General features: G+C 45.6%; 1 protein-coding gene across 1 annotated transcript in view; it reads right to left on the bottom strand.

Moving 5' to 3' along the window:
• The window catches only part of BMP6 (bone morphogenetic protein 6), a 149,566-nt gene that overhangs the window by 8,142 nt on the left and 117,582 nt on the right, over nt 1–23,842 (bottom strand). Inside the window, exons 2-4 of the mRNA XM_038584127.1 lie at nt 20,372–20,564; nt 6,696–6,844; nt 5,808–6,005 (exon numbers count right to left, since the gene is read on the bottom strand). Of these exons, the coding sequence (XP_038440055.1) occupies nt 5,808–6,005; nt 6,696–6,844; nt 20,372–20,564 (540 nt within the window). The remainder of the gene's footprint in view (nt 1–5,807; nt 6,006–6,695; nt 6,845–20,371; nt 20,565–23,842) is intronic.

Raw genomic sequence — 23,842 nt, 5'->3', positions numbered from 1 at the left:
GCCCTGGGCCGCCTCCCCCCGTCCCCCGGACCCCGCAGGGGGGCACTTCTGGGGCTCAGCACGGTGAGGACAGGGTGCTCCTGACCCCGCTGGAAGCAGGTGGCGTGCCCAGCCCCGCTCACGGCACCCCCGTCCCCGGGCACCGCACACCGGTCCTGCCCAGGCACGAGGGACACATCCCGCCACCCCGGAGGGCAGCCCCACTCCTCGCGGCCGCCCCCCGGAAGCTGCACGCACCGCAAGGCCCACCGGAGCCACACGAGGGGAGGCCTTGGGCCCGGCCACTGGCTTCCTCCTGCCGCCCACTGGCCACACGGGACGGGACCCAGGCTTCCCGGGCACCAGGGGCCAGGAGAGTCTCGGGGGCACGAGTCCCGGATGAGCAGGGACAGCACCGCCATGACCCTGACCCGCAGGGCTGCGAGGCCGGCTGGCCCCAGGGGCACCACCGGGAGGAGCAAGGCAGAGAAAGGACAAAGTCAAGGCAACCCGCGAAACCGGGGTGGGGGGAAGCAGGCCGGGGCTCCTGTGCGGGCTGGGCCCTGTAGGCCGGGCTCCTGCGCAGCAGGCTGCACACCTGCCAGCAGCTGGGGACACAGTGACACACCCCACGGGCCCCCAGTGTTTGAGCCCAGGCTACAGGGACTTCCCAGAGGAAACTCGTGTTTTAGAGGAAACAATTCGTGGCTCTCATTTCCCCTCCCTCCTAGAAGGATGGGGCCAAGAGCAGCCCCGCCGTGGGGAGGGCCCTCCGCCTCCACTGCCCTGGCCCCTCCGTCCACATCCCCCGCCCTTCCAGCCCACCTGATCCAGACGAGGCTCTGGCTCCCCCGAGCTCATGGGGTGGCCGTGGCGCACGCGCCGGAGGAAGCCCAGGTCCTCGAGCCCTGCTGCGCGGACAACTGCAGGTGGGGGTCATCTCACAGAAAGCGGGGGGCGGGGAGCCTGATTTTCAGAATCTAGATTTTGCTTACAACCAGGATGGTTAGACAGGGTTCGAGGCAACGGGGAGGTCTTGTTCTTTTTGTGGGGCCAGAATTTCAAGATCTCCTGCTCCATTATCTTGGGTGGACTTTGGTCTCTTCTCGGCCTTTATTTCGATTACCAAAGAATGCAGAGATTAAGGGTCTTGAAAACAGACAAAGGCTTCTCTCGAAGACTGAGCACTAAGACTCCCAGTACTTTAAGCACCTCTGCTCTCCCTGTTCCCTCCTAGACTGAGTCTCCCGGCCCCCAGCATCCTCTCAGGAGCTGGTAGTGGTTGAACTATTCAGGCCTCCTGCAGCTCCTGGTCATGCCTGTTACTGCCTTTCAGCATCACCTGCCATCAGGACATTCATAAGGGGTCAACTAGGGATGGGGTAAAGGGGAACCTATCACTCCTTGACACCTTTTATCCCAAAGGAGCTTACTGGCAAATGAGAGTCAGGTATTATAAATAGGGAGTTCGACATGATTCTGTTGAATCACTAACGTCCTGTCTGTCCACCACAGCTGTGGAGAATTAAGATTTGCTTTCTTTTAGAAAGCCCCGAACAAGCCTCTACCTCTTGACCAAGACATCTGGAAGCCAAGCTGCAGGCCCTAAAATTTTAATTTAAGATCAAAATGACAAATTACAATTCCCAATTCCTTTGAAGAACCATAAAGAGCTAACTCAAAGCCCTGACCCACATCCATTCTTCTCCAGCTCTGGATGTCCATGGGGTGGGGGTGGGGGTGGGGATGGGGGTCAGCTCACTCAGTGTTGGCATGCCAACCTATGCAAGCACATGACGACCTAGTGGGGACACTTGCCAGGAACTCACAGGCCAAATACACACTGACCGGTCAGGATGAGGCCCCCAGCCTACTGCCTGGAGTTCCCTAAAATCTACAGCAAGATTTCATAGTCACAACAAAGGACCCAAGCCACTATTTTGCAAGTGGTGAAGTCCCGGTTGCCTTTCTTATGCTGAGAGCACACTGAATGGTCCTAATTGGGAAGTTCAAGAGATAAAAGATCAGAACTGGAACTATCAGTAGGGTCACTGGCATATCTATATGTACCAGAGCCATACTCCCCTCCCACACCCACCCAAGACCCTTAAAGACACGTGTTTGGCTGGGTTGGAAAGACGTGGAAGGAGGAAGGACTCTGAAATGCTAACACGTAGCACTGGAAGCAGCAAAGGACTCCTCCCAAAGGACAGACAGGGTCTTGAAGGCTCGCTGGTTCGCAGATGGTTGGCAGCGGTGCGTGGTGGCAACAAAAACATCAAGGATGAAAGAGGCCTGAAGGTCACCGAATTTTACACGAATTGTTAAAAGTGGCAGAAAAGTTCCCAAACCCTCATCTGCCAAAACCAAGAGCAATTCCAAGTCACAGCGTTGGCAGCCAGGGGGTTGACATGGCACGGCTGAGAACCTCAGACTCACATCGTGTTAACAACTCCCTCCGCAGTAAGGTCCGGAAAGATCCTGGGAAATTAGCTCGACTGGTGTCTAGAGCTCCCACATGGAACCTTCCCTCAAGGCCATTTGTGCACAGTCCTGGTAGTGAACTGGCCAGGTGGTATCACAGGCCCCCAGAAGATGAAGCAATGAACCGCAAGAGAAAGTTACCATAAAAGACGGTGAACGGAAGCCACTAGAAAGATGGGAGCTAACAAACCCGAGGGCAGGCTGGCGCAGGGCAGTAGGGTGGTGGAATTGGAGGCTGAGAAAGAACTGCCAGATTCACTGGAATCCCCAACGGGCTGCACAGCACGGCTTGGACCATGACTCGTAAAACATGTGCAAAAGTGATCAACAATAGTGTCCAGATGAGATCCAAGCCGCTGGAGAAGTGCGACACAGCCAACACCCGTCATTCACTGGGAGCAGACAGCTGCAGAGAAGCAGGGGCAAGTGAAAACCATCCAGGGAGCCTTCGATCCAAACCCACACTTCGGTGCATGTGTTTGCAAAGTCCGCCTTGAAGGCCAATGCAGACGTTCGAGCAGATTCTGGTGGGCGGTGGGGAGGAGGCCGACGGGGCTCTTGGCCTTTCCCTCGCTGCGGACTTGCCCTGTCGGCCCAGGCATCTGCAGCTCGGTTCCAAAAATAGCCGCACATTTCCCTGCCATGTTTCACCCCGATGACAGGCAATTTGATGGATTATGTTCACTTCTCTGCCCAGATGCAGGATGGTCTCTGATGGGCTTCCGGTGGTGGTTGTCTCAGCGGAGAAATATTAATTCCCTGGGAGCACTCTGTGGAAGAAGGGGGGCAGCAGAGGCAAAGTAATCTCTTCCTTCAAACTTCCAGAAGATTTCCAAAGGGAAAGTCCTGCCTCGGGTCACACCAGAGAGGACAACTTTCTGTCTCAGCTGCGGCTCCCTGCTTCACGAAGGTGGGCAACATCTGGTCTCACGGCGGCTTGGCACAAACCAGACAACCCATTTCTCTGCGTAGCAGGCAGTCTTTCTGGAAATCCTTTCTCCAGGAGCAACCTCTCCCCTTGTACGTCTGCTCCCATTAATGGCAAGGATGAATAAGGAAGAAAATGCCAAATATCTAAAGTGGCACTTCCGTGGGCCCGACCTGAGCAATTTCTCGACCAGCTTCAGAGGGTCTTTGAAGACACTAAGAGGGAAGGAGGGTCCTTCCTAGTAACACTCTCTTCGGGGGTCTGAGCCTTTGAAGGAGTGAGGCCAGAGGTACCCGTATGAACTCTCTTGTCCTAGTACTGCGGGAAGGAGCAAAGCGTATGGGCGAGGACCAGGCTGGGAGGCGGGGGTGGGAGGCCCAAGAAAGAGCAGATACGCTGGCCTCTTAATACACGTTCGATCAACTTTCATATTCCTATTTAATAAACTTGTCAAATGCTAATTTTTAAAAAAAGCTGAAAGAGACATGGAAAAAGAATAGTTGGATGATCCTGGTAAAACCCAAATCAGAGACATGTTTTTCCAATTACAAAATCTGTTGTGTGTACTTGGGGGAGGGGGTGTTGAATAAATCAAGTGAAATTTCAATTTTAAAAAAGCAATCAACATTTCAAGAGCTGCCTTCGTGTCTGGGGCCCCAGCGCCAAAGCGACCGCAGTTCATTAATGAATCGACGCCCGCCACGGGCAGCCTCCTTCATCGCGCCCTGAAGGGGGACACGGACATGAAGGCCTCTCTTTAGCAGGCTTCCTCAGAGGCGAACAAAGGAAAGCAATCATTTCTTCTTCTTCTTTCTTCTGTTTTTAGTGGTAAACACGGGAACACCCACGCTGCACGACGCTTCCAAGAAACACCAGGATGACAAAAGCAGCAAAATGTCACCTCACACTGGGTGGTGGATCCTCTAGCTCTACAGCTCAGTTACTCGTAAGAGGGATGGCTTAGTAGGTCGGAACCTAAAACGGAGATGCCTCTTCCCAAAGAGAAATGGAGCACTCTGGAAAGCTGCGTGAAGTCTTTCTGGCCGCTGACGAGGACACTCTTAAATAGTCACCTGGTAGAACTGGTGCATCTTCCAGAAGCATCTGACATCCTTTCTTGGGTCCTAACATACGCCCTGGGGACCTGCTTCCTACAACTGGATGCAACTACTCTGGGCATTATGAGGGACCAGATCAAATACTTATTTAACCCCAAGAAACCGACCGAGTGTGCGTCATCCCCACTTAAAAGACAAGTAACCTGGAAGCTGAAATAGGTTTGCCCAACGTCACGGACTAGTAACAAGGGAAGCAACATCTCTGACTGCAAATCCCACCGCAAATCTTCAACTTCATGCTGGAATCCTGGGCCAATTCAACAGCTCAAGGAGACCCAGGACTTGTAAGCCTTGGCTTTAGAGCAAGATGCATCTCTTTGAATTTGGTGCCTACTAGCGATGTGAGCTGATATTAGGAAGCAACACCTGCTCCCCACACTTCATGTTTTGATGAGTGGACTTCCATATCCCTTTCTAGTAAGACACAGCATGGGGGGGCGGGGGGCAGCGGGAAACACCTCTGAAGGACTACTGAATTGACACTCAAGCAGTAGGAGTTCTTCCTCTCTCTAGCCCTCGGAACCTGCCTGTTTGGGGCAGGATGGGGCTGACCCCATTCCCTAGCTCAGAGGTGAGCACCTGGCCTCAGCCTGGCTTTCTACGGAAGCTACTACCAGAAAGAGATGTTCTCTTCTGAAGCTGAGGTTACCAAGCGGGATAAAATCCTGGGACTACCAGTTGCCTCCACCACACAGAGATGGTCTTTCTGAGAATGCCACCAATAAGGGAAAACAGAAGAAGAGAAGGCAAGGTAGGTCACACTGTGTGAGCCCATGAATCTGGCCAGGCCTAAGATAGAATCCGCAACTTCCGGTTCAATGCACCAATGAAACCGGTCGGAGACGGTTGTCGGAGCTGAGTTTCCATCACTTTCAGCCAAGAGCATGGACAAGTACGAGTCCATCTCACACAAATACATCACGTTTGTTTGTATGCCACAGCCTCCCAGGAGTGACACGACTAGAAGAAAATCTAGGTGTTCTCAGGACCTTTGTGTGAATGAAAGAGGAGTTGGAGAAATCTCATCAAATGGAAGGATGCTCTTCTAGAAAACCAGATGCTCAGGTGTCTGGCCTGCAAACTCAGTCCCCGGAGAACAAACATCCCCTTCTGATGGCTCTAGGAACCCTTCTAGGTAATTGGTGGCTGTGATGAGGCACCTGTAGGCCTTTGTAGTTCTGGGCAGAAGCCAGGTAACAGCTGACACCATCAGCACATCCTTGTTCTCATTGAGACCTGAGTGCTAACCAGGCTTCCTTTCTGGAAAAGAAAGGGGGGGAGGCTCCACCCAAACCTACCTGAGGCGCTGGAGACCCGTGACACATCCTGGGACTGGGTAGAGCGATTGCGGCTCTGCTGGCGGCGCCGACCAGGGGCCGACCTTGTGGTGCGCACGTGGACCTCACTCACTTTGAAGAAGGCCACCATGAAGGGCTGCTTGTCGTAAGGCCCATCTCTGCCCACCAGGCCTGCGGCTCGGGGGTTGATGGGGAGTCCTTGAATGCAAACCACAGAACCGGTCTTTAGTCCATGGAAACTTGTTCCTATAAGCTGCATAGCTGAGCCTCCCTCACCGCGCAGGTGTCAGCCACAAAGAAGGAGCGTGAGGGAAGAGCACTAGGCCTTCTCAGAGCCCTGCTGCCTCCCTTTGGATGGGCAAAATCAAAACACTCCTTCCAAAGCTCCACGAAACCAAAGCAAGGACTGGCGTGAACTCCCAGGCCCTCCCATTCCTGAAAGGCTTCCTGATGCGACTGTTCTTTTCTGATCATATGCCTCCCAAACAGGGAGGTGACTGACTTCACAGGCAGTGTGGGCCCCGTCTGAGGACCTGTGTGGGGAGTCTGAGCCGTTGAGCTTTGGTGCTGGAGGAGTAGGGGGCACTGGAAGGGTTTCTGTCCAAACCTCCCCTCCCCGGCCCCCCACCCCAGCCAATAGTCAGAATGTAGCCTGGCCTCCCCTGCCTCTGTGAGCGGTCTTCCCACTGTTACTGGAACTCAGACCATCTACTTATATCCAGTCCTTCCTGGAGACCTCCAGGAAAGATTTTGCTTTTCAGTAGCAGTTATGAGGGAACAGTCAGTGAGGTCACCCCAGAGCTGTGGTCTCCACCGGAAACCATGGCTCTATCCTAACTGTTGGAGAGGAAATGGAAGAAAACTGTTGGCCGATTTTGGCAAACTTACCATCCCGGGTCACCACGCTCAGCTGTAGCCCCATGTTGTGCTGTGGGGTCACGACCCACAGATTGCTAGTGGCTGTGATGTCAAATTCCAGCCAGCCTTCTTCTGAGGCCCACACCACGCGGGTGTCCAACAAAAATAGGTCAGAGTCTCTGAAAGAAAGAAGAGATGGTGTGGTGAGTCGCGTGCTGCCCTCTCGGCCCACCCTCTCTGTCCTGCCTTGGCGTTAGGATGAAAACACCAACGTTGGGTTACGTGCACACAGGAGGAGCCACGCACAGTGCCCTACTGCAGCTCTGGCTCGCGTGACACACCGGACACATGCATGGCATGATCTGGAGAGGAATACATGCTAGGGAGCTTCACAGAAATGAGTTTTCTCCCCAAAATACGTAGATCTCTCAACTTCATCAAAGGCCTTGCTATGGCTGTTCATGCCAAGTCTTTCTTGGAAATAAGGAAGGGAGGGCAGGAGGAAGAAAGTAAGTCATATTGTTGCTTACTTTGTGGTAAACGAACTCTAAAAAAAAAGAGCAAGGAGGGGTGTGAGGGAAAGGATTGGGAAAATATTAAAATCAGGAATCATATGAGCAAAAAAAAAAAAAAGGGTATGCTTTGTTCATTTTTCTCTTTTGTAAAATGAGGACCCGACAATCTTCATATGTTAGTTCCTGTGAAATAAGGAGAATCGAGAGGCCACATCAAATCTGTGAGTAATCATCAGTTCCTTGCTTTTAATTACGGCCTTTGAGCAGTCCATGCTGAGTGTGGGCTCCTTTCTTGTGTGGACGGTGTAGCTGTGGGTGGATGTTGAGTGATTTTAAAGTTCATCCCGGTGCAGCTGTGAGCCATGGCTGGGCTTCTTGTAGGAAAACCTGGAATCCATTCTTTCCACTGGGCTCCAAAAGGAGTAGTTTTACATATGTATGTATTTCTTATAGTTTTCAACTAACATAACCCTGGGAGTCGTGGGAAGATGGATGAAGGCTTCTTCCCACTCGTGCAACACTTGGTGATAGAGCGGTGTTAGGGGACGGTCCCCTTCGTGTGTTTCAAGGATACTCTGAATCTGAGCTGACATCCCAGGGTCACGGGCATGAAATGGCCAGGCACTCCCAGGCCAGGGAAGGGCACCATTTTGGCCATGGAAAGATTGAAATCCTCGGGTACCATCTTTTACAGGATAGAAAAATTACTAGAACCCTGCATCATTAAGATGAGCACTGCAATGCAAACACCGAATGTTGAAATTGGTTATAAGGCGCTCTTGTGCACTTCGTTCTCCTATCAACGATCCTGAGAGATGGTTGAGGATCACGATCCCCATGGGACGGCTGGGGAATCGGACTCGTCCTTGAGGTTACAGCCATGCAACTAAGATCAAAAGCTGGTAAATGAAAGAGCTAGCTAGTGAAAAGCAGCAAGCACGTCCAGTTTTCCGTACTGTGTCCCTGCTGTTTGAGATTGTTAAGAAAGGCCAACCCGTGGCAAGGGAGTACAATTTCTCTCTGCCCCATCAAATCTTCGTGAGGCCAGTGAGATGTTGGGAGTCAAAAGTCTTAGATTTCTGAGGGGAAACAATTTTTCCTGTTTACGTGGCTTAGAGTTAGAAGGAAACTCTACCGTCATCTTTTCCAAGCTTAAAACAGTAGGTACAGCGAAAAGGAGTTTACTCAGCTGCCGACCAGAGTCTGCGGGGGGCCACATGCGGGCCTGCCATCTTTAAAGCACTCCCCGACGTGCATGTGTCATACCTCCTGTTGACAAATTGCCCCCCAGGCCCTAGGTAACTGTGAGCAGGGAGACAGGGGGTGTTCATAGAAAACAGCAAGAGCGGACTGCAAGTCCAAAGCTTTGAAGTGAAGATATAAAAAGACATAAATTCTCTTCTGGAAGGTTGGAGAAGACCCTCATCCAGGAATAACACAGACACGACGAACAGCACTGTGGGAAAAGGAGCCCTGGTCCCCCGGCAGGGCAGGCACGTCCTTCTGGCACCCTCTAGAATGAGAGTCCAGGGCGCCAAGCTGCCCCGGAGTGAAGGGGGTCACTCGTCGCTGTTCACAGAGCTTAGGTGACGCACCTGTGCACCTGGCAGACAATTCTTAAAGACTTGGCACGAGGATGCAGAAAACTACAGTCTGAGATAGGAGGGCGGCGGAGCTGGTACAAAGAGCTAGAATGAACTTTAATTTGGAAAAAGTAGGGTCTATGAAGCAGGAAACAGGAGTCATTACAGGAGACAGTGTGGGGCAGGGTGGAAGTCTCCCACAAAGGAGAGAAAGCAGAGAGAAGGAGAAAAGGGCACGGATTAAAGGGGAAAAGACGAACCCCAAGTTAATCTTGGGATAAAGGAAGAAGGCTCTGAGGGGAGGAGGATTAGCAATCGGGAGGTGGAAGGGATGCAAGCCACAAGGCGAGTGGGGACGCGTAGATGCGAGCGGCCTGGCTTACTCTCCTGCCTGCTCCTGAGTCACGCTGGGTCCCTGGGCACCTGTGCTGCTTCTCCACCTCCGTCCCTGGCCGGGCAATGGCGAGGATGCTGGTCCTCACTGCTCAGGGGGCCAGGGGGAACACACAGGCAATCAGATAGCTGAGCCCGGAAAGACAAAAGAAGTGGCTCACCGGCCGTGAGGTAGCCTCAAATTGTGATGCTCATTACATCATCTAGGAGGCTCGGGTCCACGGACGGAAGGAGAGGTAGAGCATGCACTTAAAATAAGTGGACTAAATGGAAGAGAAGCAACAAGAGTTACTGTGTGCTTCCAACATGCGGGATGCCCCAAGAGCCTCGCCTTTATTCCTTGGGGTCCGCAGAGAGCCAGATCCTCTCCCCGTCTCTCTTCTACAGCTGAGGGCATGGAGCCCACAGAGCTTAGGTGTGTGACCAGAACATAAAGTCAGAGCCTATGCTCTTAGCCACCACATATCTAAAAAGCAGAGTCTAGAAAGGCCCAGGGCACAGGTTGAAAATACTGAATGAGGGCTCAGAAGGAGGTAAGGGATCAAATCTACTGCACAGAGATGCCAACATCAGCTGGATACAGAACCATGTTAAGATACTCAGAGCTTGGGGCAGCCCCGGTGGCTCAGCAGTTTAGCACCACCTTTGGCCCAGGGCGTGACCCTGGAGACCCGGGATCGAGTCCCGCATCGGGCTCCCTGCATGGAGCCTGCTTCTCCCTCTGCCTGTGTCTCTCATGAATAAATAAATAAAATCTTAAAAAAAAAAAAAGATACTCAGAGCTGGCACATGATCAGAAATCACGAGCAGGTTCTCCTATCCAGGCCAGGGTAGGAAGGGGTGAAAGATACATGCAGGAAGGGACCAAAGATGGCCGCCACCTGCTGTTGGAACTCCAGTGACCTTCCCAGTCTTGCTCTACTCCTCCTCTCATGCAGAAGGCTCCCCATCTAGACTGAGAACACTACCGACATGCATTCACAGCCAGGGTGAAGAACTTAAAAAAAAAAAAAAAAATTACAGCTTTAAGGAGCAGCCTCTTTGGCTCAGCCTCAACGCTCCCAATAACACAGGTATTTAGGAAACACTATTTATGGCAAGTCACTGAAATGGGGTGGGGCCGGCTGATACCTATTTACTTGGCATCAATGACCTGCAGCCTGCCCAGTCTCCTGTGCAAGTATAGCCTCCAACAGGATGCATCTGATTTTGCCAGGTGAAAAACACAGGGATTCCCTTCTAAATCTGACTTCAGCAGACTCAAGGCCTGTCGTTCTTTCTAAAACATGTGTTACCAATGGATAAAGAATCCTAGGGTTTGGCCAAAGTGACCATCATGACTGGATTACTTGGATCTTCCTCTTGGGATGACTGACATGCTCAAGTTCATGTATCATGAAAGAAAATTCTGAAACAAGACAGAGAATTCTGAAACAATTTACTGGCTGTTTTGTTCTCTACCAACTCACAGAACCCCATGTTTCATGATGAATATGCATTCTATCTTCGAGGATACAACAATTTTATTTTCGGTGTTAGCCCACTTGAGGTCTTTAGATCTTCCTGGGAAAATTAAGTTCTTAACAATTAATAAGCCTACCAAGGGATGTCTGGAAAATCTAGAAATTTCTAGAAAATTTTACAAAGTCACCCTGAGGCTAGAATTGACTGACCAGCAAGTCACTCATAGCAAGACTTGTAGAACTAGTGTTTTGTTGTCGAGGTCACCCCACCTGGTCTCTCCTAATACAAGCTCCCAAAGCCCCCGCCCTTGCAGGCGATACTGCATCAGGCTGGCGTAGAAAGCAGCATGGCAAACACAGTGGGTCCTATTTCTTTTCACCCTCGAAGAAGAGCAGGAGGTATCCGAGCTCCTAGTGGCTGGCTTTAGTCTTTCCTGACAAATGGCACCCACTAAGGTCACACTGCCCTAGACAAAGTGCCACTCTGCTTACTACTGTTTTACTAGAAAGAAATGTTCTTGACCAAGTGAAATTTATATGCTTGAAGCAAACAGATTTATGAGACGTTTGATAAGGTGAGCCTGTTGTCTTCTTCCTTTATTTCTTTACAACATCCCTTTGCAGTACGGCTGGACTTCACGGTAAACTAAGATATGAAACAACTCTCATCAAGTGATGGACCTGCTTTATGCAATGAGGCAAACTTAAATTTCAAAAAGAACGGAAGCCCAAAGCCAACCATTTTAGAAAATTAGATAGTAAATAAAGCAAGTGGTTTTACTTTCTTCTTATGTAATATATCATATACAGAGGATTATAAGTTTAAACTTTTACCACTAAAAGGAGGAAAGAATAGGATATTTGAAAACAGAGCACTACAAATCAGGGTAAACTGCTACACACACACGGATTTGGGTAATAAGAGTGAATGCACATTATTATTATATAATTAAGCTCTCACTGATGTTATGCCTCTCAGTATTAACTAATATTCACCTCAAGGACTAGCAGGGTATAAAGAGATGGTTTAAATATCAAAAACACCTTAACTCTGTATGACAGATTTCATCTTCAACAAACGGATACAAATCCGTTTGCTGACACAGTATTAACCTAGCGAGCCCTTACTTGGCGTTTACTACATGGATGCTTTTCCATATGCTAAGTCCTCACAACCACCATAAGAGGTAAATACTATTAATGCCATCACAGGCTTACAGAGAGGGAACCTGAGGCACAAGGGGGTTAAGTAGCTTGCTCCTAGTCATAGAGCCAGTAAGTACAGGATTTGAATATAGGTCACTTGGCTCCAGTGTTGCACACCCTTTAATCATCACAGCAGTTGTTCTCAAGTTCAGCCTGTGTTGGAGTCACCTGGAAGGTTTGTTAGCACAAAGAGCTTCTGGGGTGGGGCCTGAGAATTTGCATTTCTAAGGTACCCAGGTGATGCCGCTGCTGCTGGCCTGGGCACCACACTGTGAGAGTCTGACCTACAGCAGGGTCCTGCTCCTTTAAATATGACTAGTATCATCGTCATCTGGTTTTTAGACTTAAGGTTCAAAGCTAACTGCTCTCAAGATTTCTTGCTCCTCTCCCTAAAACAGTACAAAGCAAACGTAGAACACTCCGCAAGTAAATGTTTGATTGTCTTATGCATTGGCCCTACCCTCAGGGAGTTATCAAGTTAGACTAATAATCAGAATCACAAATAAGATCAAGTCCAAAGTAGCAGTATTATTAGAAATCCTGCTTCTCTGTGTCCAAGGCAGAGAGGGAGGGTGGAGGGTGGAAAGCAGATTATTTTTTACGAATTCATGGCAACCTAACCTGACCTCCTTGGCCACAGAAACAAAACAATGTCCTCCTTCACGGGGATATATACTCCAACACGCCCTAGTGATCAAGCACACATTGAATGAGACGTCCTGCTACCTTTTAAACATGTTACGTGCAAATGTTATGTTTTCATCACCAATCCTACATTTCCATTTCCTGTACGATACAGGGAAACAAAACAAGAAAAAAGGTGTTCATTTGGGATTTAAAAAAAAAAAAACAACAGATGTCTCAAAAGATAATCTTAGCCTCCACCATAGCCGGCCTCCCACAAGGCTGGACATCCTGGAAAGAAGACGCATGTCTTCTTTCTGGGGCAATCTGTTTCTGGGGATGAACACTACAGAAGGCATAGTTTCCAGAAACAAAGACTGATCTTTTCTTCTCTTCCATGTTTACCAAGTGTTAGGTAAACAGTCCCCAAACAACTGCTTCTCTTGCCCACTGCACCCGATTCTCCCTTTCCCTCAAATGGAGCATTCTTTTGAGTGTACGTTCCTCTTTATGATAACCTTAATTCCTCCCTGTAATACGCTCTTCTACACCATGGCTCTGCAAAGAACAGAACTTAGATAGGCTAAGGAATAAGGTTTGGTTGAATTTTTTGTTTTGATTTCAGGTGGATCACTCTAGATATAATAGGTCTTGACTAAAAAGACAAAACTAGTTACATAACCTGAGGTGTTGTATTATCCTCTTTTCGGGGGCAAAGCAACAAAACTGAAAAGCTCATTGCTTGCCTGAGGCCCACACTGAGTGTGCCAGAGATTATCAAATAAGCAAGTAAGATTTCAGGAGTCCCTGAGGATCACACTTGTGAAAGCCAGACACAGAAAGAGAAACAGGTGTGGCTGGGCACAGCGATAAAAGGCTTTGATTTCGCTCTGCCCCAACCACAATAAGGTTCTCCCATCCTGGCTTTCTCAAATTTGCCCTTCTCTTAAAAAAAAAAAAAAAGTCTCAGGTATCTCACTTATACCTCAGTTGAAGATAAAGGTTCATGTCACTTCACTTTAGCCAGCAGCACTGAAAATCCAGTAGCACTCTAGAGCAATCGATCTGTAAGAAATGCTCTTCTAAGGAAATTACTCTCCTAGATCTTGGAACTGGACTGACTGCCCGGTTCAGGTCTTGTTTCCCAAACTACACTATTTGGTTAATGAATCACACATATCAACATTTGTGGGGATTCATTGTAAAGATTTCAAAATAAAAATAATAAAAATATTATGTTTCAGAGACATATGCTTCTGGTTATGATGTATCAAACTAACACTCCCACTGAGGACAAGTGAAAAAATAAACTTGTTTGTAGTCATCTTAAAGCAACTAAGACAGTCAACACTTGATGGGTCAAGATCACAGGGAGAAGAAAAATACATGGAGGTGAGCCCTACATTTGTATTGTTTTTGTGTTGCCTTTTCATTTCAGTAGATTTGATCATTCCTGGCATGATGCATGGGTATCAAACAGAAAGGAGCAGAAGCCTACAGCTTGGAGCAACATCACTGGCAGGGACAAAAACTGGAGCTTCGGGAAGTTTGGACCTGGAGGGCTAAGGTCCCAGGGGAAAGGGGCTGCATAAAAGTGAGCTCATACAAGTTTGGTTTCACCTCCTATAGAACTTTGGCTCTTCAAGTCCTGGCTGCCTTCAACTCCAACATTTCCATTTGAGATATTTGCCAAATATGAGGCTGTGAATGCGTGGAGTAGGAAGCTGAGAAAACAAGCAGAAAGAAACTGCTTAAAGGACAAAAAGCTAAGCAGAGTTTTTGGCAGTTTCTCAATGCTGGAAGTTAAAAATTAGAGTGCAGAGCCCACCAAGGAAGAGGAGCTCTGGTAAACATCAAACATCCTAGACCTTCAGCTGAGACCCCTAGAGGGCTAAACTCTAGGAGAAAGGAAAAAACCAGAAACAGATCATTCTTAACACATCCTTAAATACCCTTAAATACTTGAAAAGAATGAGAGATCACCCTGTATTTTGTGTGCCTCCCAGAAGACAAGGAAATCCACTCTAGAAAGAGATAACAGCATTTATAAATATTTTCCATAGATAATGGCCAGAACTGAATTAAAAAAATGATCAGTCATGCCAAGAAATAAAGTCAAATGAGGAAAAATCAAGAGAACAAATAGATAATGGGAACAGACCCACAGGTGATCCTGAATAATAGAGTTATCAGATATGATCTCTGAATCTAGCATTATGTAAAAAGGATAATAAATCACAAGTTGGGCTTGTTCCATGAATGCGAGGTTGGTTTAACATTTGGAAATAGTTTAATGTAGTATATCACATTAACACTTAGGGGAAAAAATCAGAAATTTTTAAAAATAAAATTCCACACGAATTTCTAATATTAGAAAACTTAACTCGAAATAGAGAACTTCTTTAAGATTCTAATAAAGAGTACCTATAAAGATATTATATATATATATAATTACATGCAAATTCATTCAGGGATTTCTGATCTGAGACAGAAATCTGACTCAAATTCAAAATTGTACTGCATGTCCAGTCAGTACAATAAAACAAGAAAAATGGAGAAAAAAAATGTAAGAATTACAAAAGAAGAAATAAAACTGATATTTATAGATGACATGATTATATTTATAGAAATTCCAAAAATTTTGCACAAAAAATTATTAGAATGAATAATTGAATTTGCAAGGTTGCTGGATATAAGATCAATATACAAAAATCAATTGTATTTCTTTGTGAGCAGAAACAATTAGACACCGAAGTTTTTAAAAGCTAATAATATTATTTACAATAGCATAAAAATCGTCAAAACCGGGAATATTCTAATGATCTATAAATCAGAATCATCTAATAAGAATATTTAAGACACAAAAAAATCATAAAATATTACTAAGAAAAGTGAAAGAAAGCCTAGGCAAATACCACATTCTTAGATTGGAACATTCAATATTAGTAAGAGTCAATTCTTCCAAAATTGATCTCTAGATTTAATGGAATTCCAATTAGAAGCCCCACAAGTTTCTTTATAGAAATTAAAATGCTGATTTTACAATTTATGTGGGAATGCAAAAGGCCATAACTAGCTAACAGAGTTTCAAAATTTAAAGAATTTATATACAGTTATCAAGCCTTCTTATGAAACTAAGAAAACGAAGAGTATAGATTGGTGCAAGAAAAAGACAACCAATGGAACAGAATAAAGGTCTTAGAACCAGACCCACACATACATGGTCACCTGATTTATAACAAAGATGCTACTGAAGTGCATGGAAAAAGAATAGTATTTCCAATAAATGATACTAGGGCAATTATTTATTTCTATTCTTACACAACTAGGCTATCTAATCTACTTTACTAGTTCATTTAGAATCTCAAATATCTACTACTCCAGCTAGCTCATTCTGCTGAGCTAAAAACTTTCATATTTCACTGCCTCTTGGGCATCCATTCATGTCTCAAACATGTCCAAACCTGAACTCATCCTCATTGCCCTTCCCTCACTTATTCCTGTGTTCTCTATCTCTGTGAATGGTTCAGAGGAGCATTATCCAACTAAAAATTCTGGAAAAATGTGTTTTTGCCCTCTAACAGTGATTTTCTCTCTTGAAACAATTACATTCTATCTGTAAAATATGTAAATGGCGAACTTGGTGAAAAATTTAGTTTAAGCAATAATTCTGTCTGGGATTATTCCCAGGGACTGTACTAGCACAGCTTCTGGGTGGCCTAAGGAAATCTTTCTCAGTTTCAAAATCCATTTCTAATGCTCAGTTCTCTTGATTCAAACATTCATTTTTCACACCCTAAGCCTAATGAAGTTAGGATGAAACATGAACTAAAAAAAAAAAAAAACAAAAAAAAAAAAACAAAGAAGAAAGAAAAAACTTTGCCTGTTTGGAAACAGAGGAGTAGGTTGTGATATTGCTTACACCAGGACACACTGAATTTTAAATTTTGGAATTAATTCTTCCTCTACATGTCTTCCAAAGACTGCACCATGATAGAACACAGAAAAGTTATATGCACAGAAGACAGACTATCACTTCCAGCAATGTAATTTCTAAAACATAGTAGTATATGGGATTTCAAAGCTAGCAGAAACAAGTGGGCAAATTCAAGTACAAAATAGGGCCATCATAAAAACAAAACAAAACAAAATAGGGCCATCTTTCAGACACTGAAAACATTTCTGGCTGGCTTTCAAGAGATGCTATTTGACTTTAACTTCTAATTATATGAAATTCAAATAAGAACCGTAAAAGAATGTCTTTAACCAAATAAGTGTAGATGAAAATGATATTTTTGGAAGGCCCCAAAACTGCACTATTAATCTACAGGAGCTATAAAATTAACGATCCAGTGCCTAGGTGGCTTGATCATTTTAAGCATCTGCCTTCAGCTCAGGTTATGATCCCAGGGTCACGCTCTCTGCTCTGTGGGGAGTCTGCTTCTCCCTCTGCCTCTGCCTGTCTCCCTTGTTCATGCTCTCTCTCAAATAAATATATTTTTAAAAATATAATTAAAGATCATGAGTACACATTCTGAAAAGCAACAGACTACAACCACAAATATAGAAGGTCAAAGGTATTCAGAGCAGCCTTTACACTACAAGCATGAAGACAGCTTAGTGTGTATGAGATGTGGGAGAACAAGGTAAAGTCCATGGACAAATAGGTAACACTCGGAATAAGTACAAATACTTTTGTATAGAATTATTCTAGTCTTTTTTCTTGTCCATACCCTTCCTCTAGAAAAGCTGCTAACAGTTTTATGGTTTCTCAGTAGGTCAACAAACATTTCTGAAGAAAAGCCTGGAAAGTCAAAGAACCAGGGCCTGAACTCTAGCAGACACATCTGCACCCCCAACAGAGCCATCTCATTGAACACCCACACAGAAACATCTTTAGGATGTTTGCATCAAAGCTAACCAGATGGAGACAAAGGGCATGCCCCAAGGGGATTGCTTACCTTTTTCTGGCACTTCACCTTTATCTTGGGACTGTCCCTTTGTCATCAGGGTGACTTGGGAAACAGCAGACAACAATGCAGGCCTAATTTGGACTTGGCAAAATTCTTATGTGCCACGTTTCATTCTCTAAAAGGTAACATGCCTGCCCTGCTTATCTGATGGGGGTCAGCGGTTAAATCCTAGTGAGGGAATATGTGAAAAGGCTCTTTCCAAACTCTAAGTGCTATGCAAATGCCGATTTTTACCAGCGTCATCATAAAAACATGATTTATAACACCAGATATTAACACCCTTTGCTGCTCTGATTTTACTGTACGTGCTGTTGGGTTGCTGATCCAATTCTGCTCTATGGGTTGCTCCAGATCTTTTCAGGACTTAGATTCTATCTCAAAGCTTATTCTCAGGTTTTGAATAAAGTATCAAATGTTTCCCTGTTCTTACTCAAAGCACCATCTATTCAAGTAGTCACTTTTTTGAACTTACCTGTTCCAGTGATTTCTTATCAGTAAGAGGAATATGTTTCTGCACAATTCATAGCAATGGCCTATCCTCCAAGAATCTTTTCTGACCCTCCCCTGGGTTAGGCTTCTTAGCTGCCTTTTATATCAAGAGGCCCAACACATAACTTCTTTTGCCTTAGCTGGAGGTACAATTCAGCACTGAAAAACCTGCCTTTTTTGTAGTTTTCTTTTTCAAGGAGGCCAACTATTTTGCAAAACAAACATTTGTTAAATTAAGTGAATCCATCAAATACTACAAATTTCACTTACACACAGATTAGACAAATAAGTTTCTTCACAAGCTTGGCCGATCATTTTTAGCCAGGAAACCCCAAGACGGTACAGATGGGGAGATCAAACCTTCCCCAGAAGGAGCCCTGCAGTTAAATCTGGAGGCCTCTGGAAGAACATCAGGAGACAGCAGGAGACCTGGGCTCCTAGCCCACCGATAAGAAAAGAAAATCTCCTGTTGGTCAACCTGCAGCCTTTCAAAAGCATGAGAATTTCCCAATTCTCCCATATATCCCCTTTCCTATGCACAAAAGTTAAACACATCCAATCGCCAAATACTCCCATCCTAGAAGGCAGAGAAATTACAACTCTGCTTTGACAGAGTCATCAAAGGTTGGGGCTGTTTGGGATTTTGTTTTCCAAACTCACTGCTGGCCCGGAGAAAGTATGACACCACCATCTTAAGCACAAGGCAGCTGTTCGTTTTTGGCTGGAGTTCAATATAAACCTTACAAATGGTCTGCTAGCTCTATTTTTTAAATAATAATAATTTTGAAAAATCCCATAGTTACACAAAAATCCCAATCTAGTGTTTTCACTATAAAGCCTTTCCTGCGGAACAGAGAAAACCATGGATTCCAAACAAATGTCTGAGCCAGGAAGGTACTGGTAGGTTATTTCTGCCAGATAAATGCAGTGGACATATAATTAGGCAGACTGACAATCAATGGCTTAAAGCAGGCTCCAAGAATCACCACTGAGTATCAATTCTTTCTGAAATATCAAAAGACAAAAATCTACCAACAAATAATTTGTTATTTCAAAAGAGGCCCTTAACAGTTAAGTCACTGATGATACTTTTATTTAGGGGTGAAAATCAGACAACAGAAAACCTTCCCTTCATTCCGAAATTCTAGTCTGTTATAGATACCAATGGCTGTATTTTACTTATAACTATCCCGACAAAGAACTCACATACAATGCTCAGTGCGTATATTCAACACCACAATGTGCCCCCAAAGCCTGGCACGTGTTTTCCCTTTCCTGTTTCCCTCATGACACACTCGAATATGCACAAGGGCCACATGTTGGTAGTGCTTTCAAAATAAACCTTTTATGGGGCCAGTTTACAGTCATTATTATTTTAGCGTGCATATTTGTGGCAGAGCCACACATAGATCCGTAAGTCCAGGAGAAACCAAAGTCATTCCTAAACCTTTGGACATTCTTGGGAAGTCAACAGATTTCCAAGCCCAAAAGCAAGAATCTTGACTTGGTGTGTGAAACCAAAGCTGGCAAATCCCCTACAGAGATTGTAAATGTGGGGTTCCCTCCATCTCTGTACTCTCTCCCTTTGTCGTCTGCCTATTTACCGTATAATTGCCAGGCTGTCCCATCATGTGCTGTGTTCTCCATCCTGGGCACTACGTATGCAGCGGTGCTGACCTTTGCATCAGGCCCACCAATTCTCAAGAACTAACTGACTGACCCCCAAACACTAAGCACAAGTCAAGATCACTGGCTTGCTTTCTATGTGCTACAGGATTGGACCAGCTGCTGTAATATTTCTTCCCTTGGCCCTTCTAATCCTCCAGAAATCACTCCATGTTAGTTTTTTTTATTGGTAGGCAGCCCCAAGAATGTAAGCTGTTGAAATTCTTTCATAAAAATGGTCTAGCCTCATTTCAAAAAACAAGAATATTCCAGACATGGGGTGGGAGGGGGGCAAATAGTCTACTGTTCCTTTGTATCCAAATGAGAAGAGATACATTCAAGATACACACCCATACACACACTCAAAGACAGCTCACATATATGTATTAGAGGCAAACACACAGCTTTCCACTAACTTAGTGAGTATCATTTATAAGCATCCTTACATGACTTTCATGTATGAATTGATTTTAGCCACCCTCACCGGTCGAACCACGGTGGGCAATGTTTTAACCCCAATAAGGCATATGTTCTCTGATCACAAAGGATGCTTAGTAAATACCGTCCACTGGCTTGCTTAGGAAAAGACAACTATTTGGAAAAAAATCTTCATTTTAATAACCAAAAAAATCTTCTTGCTGGCTAAACACTACCATTCAGAATGCATTCCTCATCATGCTCGTGTGCTGCCCCTGAACTCCAAATCACCTTCCACAGACATACTCGGGGTTAGATGATGGCAGGGTGAGAAATGGGGGCCAGCCCCACCCGTATGGGTGCCTTGAGCCTTCATACCTGTGCTGATGCTCCTGCAAGACTTGATAAATGCTGATAAGAAAAGTTTGGTTTTTAAAACTCCCCACAACACAGTCCTTGTAGATTCGGAATTCTGCAGCCGTCACCGCCTCACCCTCAGGAATCTGGGATAAGTTGAACTTGAACTCTTTGTGGTGTCGCTGGCCAGGGGAGAACTCCTTCTCGTACTCCACTATAAGATTAAACAAGAGAGAGTGACAACTATTGTTACTTGACTAGGTGCCACAGGCTCACCTCAAGAAAGCCGCCCCGTTTTCATTCAGAAGTGGATTACCAGTTAGCAATGGCTTGGGAGCGGGATGGGAGTGTGGGTGGGTGGGTGAGTGGTCCCATGAACCAACAGTGGCTGGGCTGTCAGGCTGAGATTCAAATCCCTCATCTTACCCAAGGAGTAAGTAAAATTCTTAGATTTTATTTGGTTTCAATACTTTACATACTTGGTTGAAGTACGTTGCAGGAAAGCAAGTTATTTAAACTCTTGCCTTCAGGTTTCCTCACCTACGAAGGCAGGAGTGAACTGGGCTTCCCGAGGAAGTTGTGAGAATGAAGAGAATGGTGAACAAAAACGTCCCTGGTGATCCTGGCCCCGGTCACCCCCTCCCAGCCCCCTTTCTTTCCTGCTGCCTGGCCCCCTCAGGTTGGGTCACCTCCTGCCATCAACAGTTGGCACCACTGAGGGTAGGTGTGAGCTGACCTTTGGGAAGAGGGGTCCTAGGGTGGTAGGGGAGTGAGCAGCACCTTTGGCCTCAACCTGAAGCTCAGTGGAAAGTTTCACTGGGGAGAGGGGTACGGGGGGAGGGGGGGAGGTTAGGGTAAAGCTTCAGAAAAAATCCAGCTAGAACTCAAGAGCACTGCCCCCCCTTCTCCCGGAGCAGAGGGGGAGCTGCAGGGCTCTGAGGCTAGGGCCCCTTCACTCAAGCTGCACACAGAACCCAGGTGTGAGGACACGGGTGTGGAAGCAAATTACCAACAGCATACCTTGCTATTTTCTCTAATGCCTTTTTTTTTTAAGATTTTTTTGTTTATTTATTCATGAGAGACAGAGAGAGAGGCAGAGATACAGGCAGAGGGAGAAGCAGGCTCCTCACAGGGAGCCCAATGCGGGACTTGATCCCAGGACCCCGGGATCATGACCTGAGCCAAAGGCAGGCGCTCAACCTACTGAGCCACCCAGGTGCCCCTCTAATGCTTTTCTAAAAACTGGGGAAGAATGGAGTCTGGAATCTTTTTTTTTTTTTAAACAAAATCTTCCCCCTGCATGAAGACAATCTATGGAAAACTTCAACCACTGATGATCACTCTTCAGAGTCAGCTTCCACTGAATCTATATAAAGTCCTGTGTGAGAGAAGTGGTATCGACCTCAGATACTTCACTCCTAATCACTGTAAAAGAGAAAAAGGACTGCTCTGCTTCCCACCGTAAATCCTTGACTCTTTTCTCCAGGGATTGGAAACGCTTCTGGCCTACTGTTCCTGTTAGGTGTGTTTTTTTTTGTTTTTTTTTTTTTTATGGCAACTGCAGTGAAATCGCATGAGCAAATTACTCCTTTATGGCAGAGTTCTCCCCAGGGTTGTGGGTAAGGGGGGAAAAAATCAAATTATTTGCCACCTCCAACTGCCCATTTTGTCCCACATGTGTTATTCTTTATGATCACCAGAGAAAAACTTCAGAGATTTAGCTTCTTTAACAAAAAGAAAGGAGAAAGAAAGAAAGAAAGAAAGAAAGAAAGAAAGAAAGAAAGAAAGAAAGAAAGAAAGAAAGAAAGAAAGAAGAGAAAAAAATGTCAATGACTCTTTATAAGAACCTAAGGCCTCAATGGCATTTGCCGAAGCTAAGGAACTTTAAGCCATCTATAGGTAGGAGGTTTTAAATAAAGAATTTCTGAAACTGCCATAGGACTAAGCTAAAATCTTTTAGAGTCAAGTTATCTCTTTCTTTCCGGGGCGGGGATGGGGTGGTAAAAAAAAAAAAAAAAAAAAAAAAAAAAAAGCTTTGGATTGTGTAAGAGCTTGATATAAATTAAAAATAAATAAATAAATAAAAGGTCTAGCCAGAAAATAAAGCATGGTTCAGTCCCAACAAGAGAACAGGTTTTCAAATTAGTGGCTAAGCATGAAAAGCAATCTTGTGGGTGAGTTCACTGAAGGACACCCATACATGAGGGTGTATCGCTTTTCCCTAAAACTGATCTGCCTTTTAAGTGTGATATGTTATCATCAGTGGTTAAAAAGTGAATCAAATCTGATTTCCCAAAGAGACTTTCTAAAAAACAGTCATGTAGCTTTTCTATAGGGCCCTCTGGGTGCTTAAATTTTAATATCAGTAAATAAAAATATATTGTTAAGATTCATTTGAAAGAATGCATAAGAATTCCTAAAAGAAGTCTTTCAATCGCTAGTAGTATAAACAACAATTAGAAAGAAGAAATTAAAAAATTAAAATAAATAAAAGAAAGAAGAAATCATAAATCATGGATGTGACACAAGACATGAGACAGTAACTTAAGATATTTCAGTCACAAGGAGTCAAATTTCAATAAATCAGAAATGTGGTAGCCAGGTTTGCAGAAGTACATCATCCCCATAAACCATACCTCCCTGTATTCGTATAGGGTCCCTCTCCCCTAGAGTGGGTTTTGTTCTGACTTTCTCTGGACCAATAAAATGCAGCAACAGCGGTGCTGAGTGACTCCCAAGCTTTGAACCTCCTTCTGCTTTGGTTTTTTGGATTGCTTATCTAGGGGAAAAATCGTTACCATAGAAGACCTCCCACTACTCCGAACCTCCATGCTGTGAGGAAGCCCAAGCTAACCACGCAGAGAGGCTGTACGGTACATGAAGGGACAGATGGAGGGAGAGAGGGAAGCATTCAGTCAGCCTCCCACTACTTCACCTGAGGCACCACAGCTGTTCTACCGAGATGCCACCTCAGGTGCCCAAACCAGAGGAGACGTTGGAGGGCTCCAATCCCAGCCAGCCTCTGACTGCAACTGCATGAGGCACCAAGCGCAAGAATCACCCTCTAGAACCTGGTCATTTCCCAAGATTGTGGGAGACAACAGCACATTGCTTAACGCCACTCTCATTTGGGTGATGTGTTACACAGTCACAGGCAACTGACTGACACAAGAAGGAAAGGGAGGACAGGAGAGGACAAGAGAAAGAAGGGGAAGTCTGAACTTGCTAGGATGGGGAGAAACCACATGCGACTCTTAAGGATGTTGAGATGCTGGGAGGCAGTAGGTATGACTGAGGAGGAGCCCTGGCAGGCGCCCACTGACAAACGTGAAAGATAAAGAACCTAAAAGAAAATAGGAACATCGTTCAAAGCCTTCACTTTACTACAATACGAATTAGAACGCATGGGCTTATGTGAGCATTTTCCCATTTCTCTACTGAGATAACATTATCTGGAAGCAGTCTGAACTGTCTTTTGCCTTTCTTTTATCC

Source organism: Canis lupus, chromosome 35, assembly GCF_011100685.1.
Source record: "Canis lupus familiaris isolate Mischka breed German Shepherd chromosome 35, alternate assembly UU_Cfam_GSD_1.0, whole genome shotgun sequence".
Taxonomy (NCBI): Eukaryota; Metazoa; Chordata; class Mammalia; order Carnivora; family Canidae; genus Canis; species Canis lupus.
The sequence above is the reverse complement of the archived record's forward strand: the minus strand, read 5'-3'. Positions and strand labels throughout refer to the sequence as shown.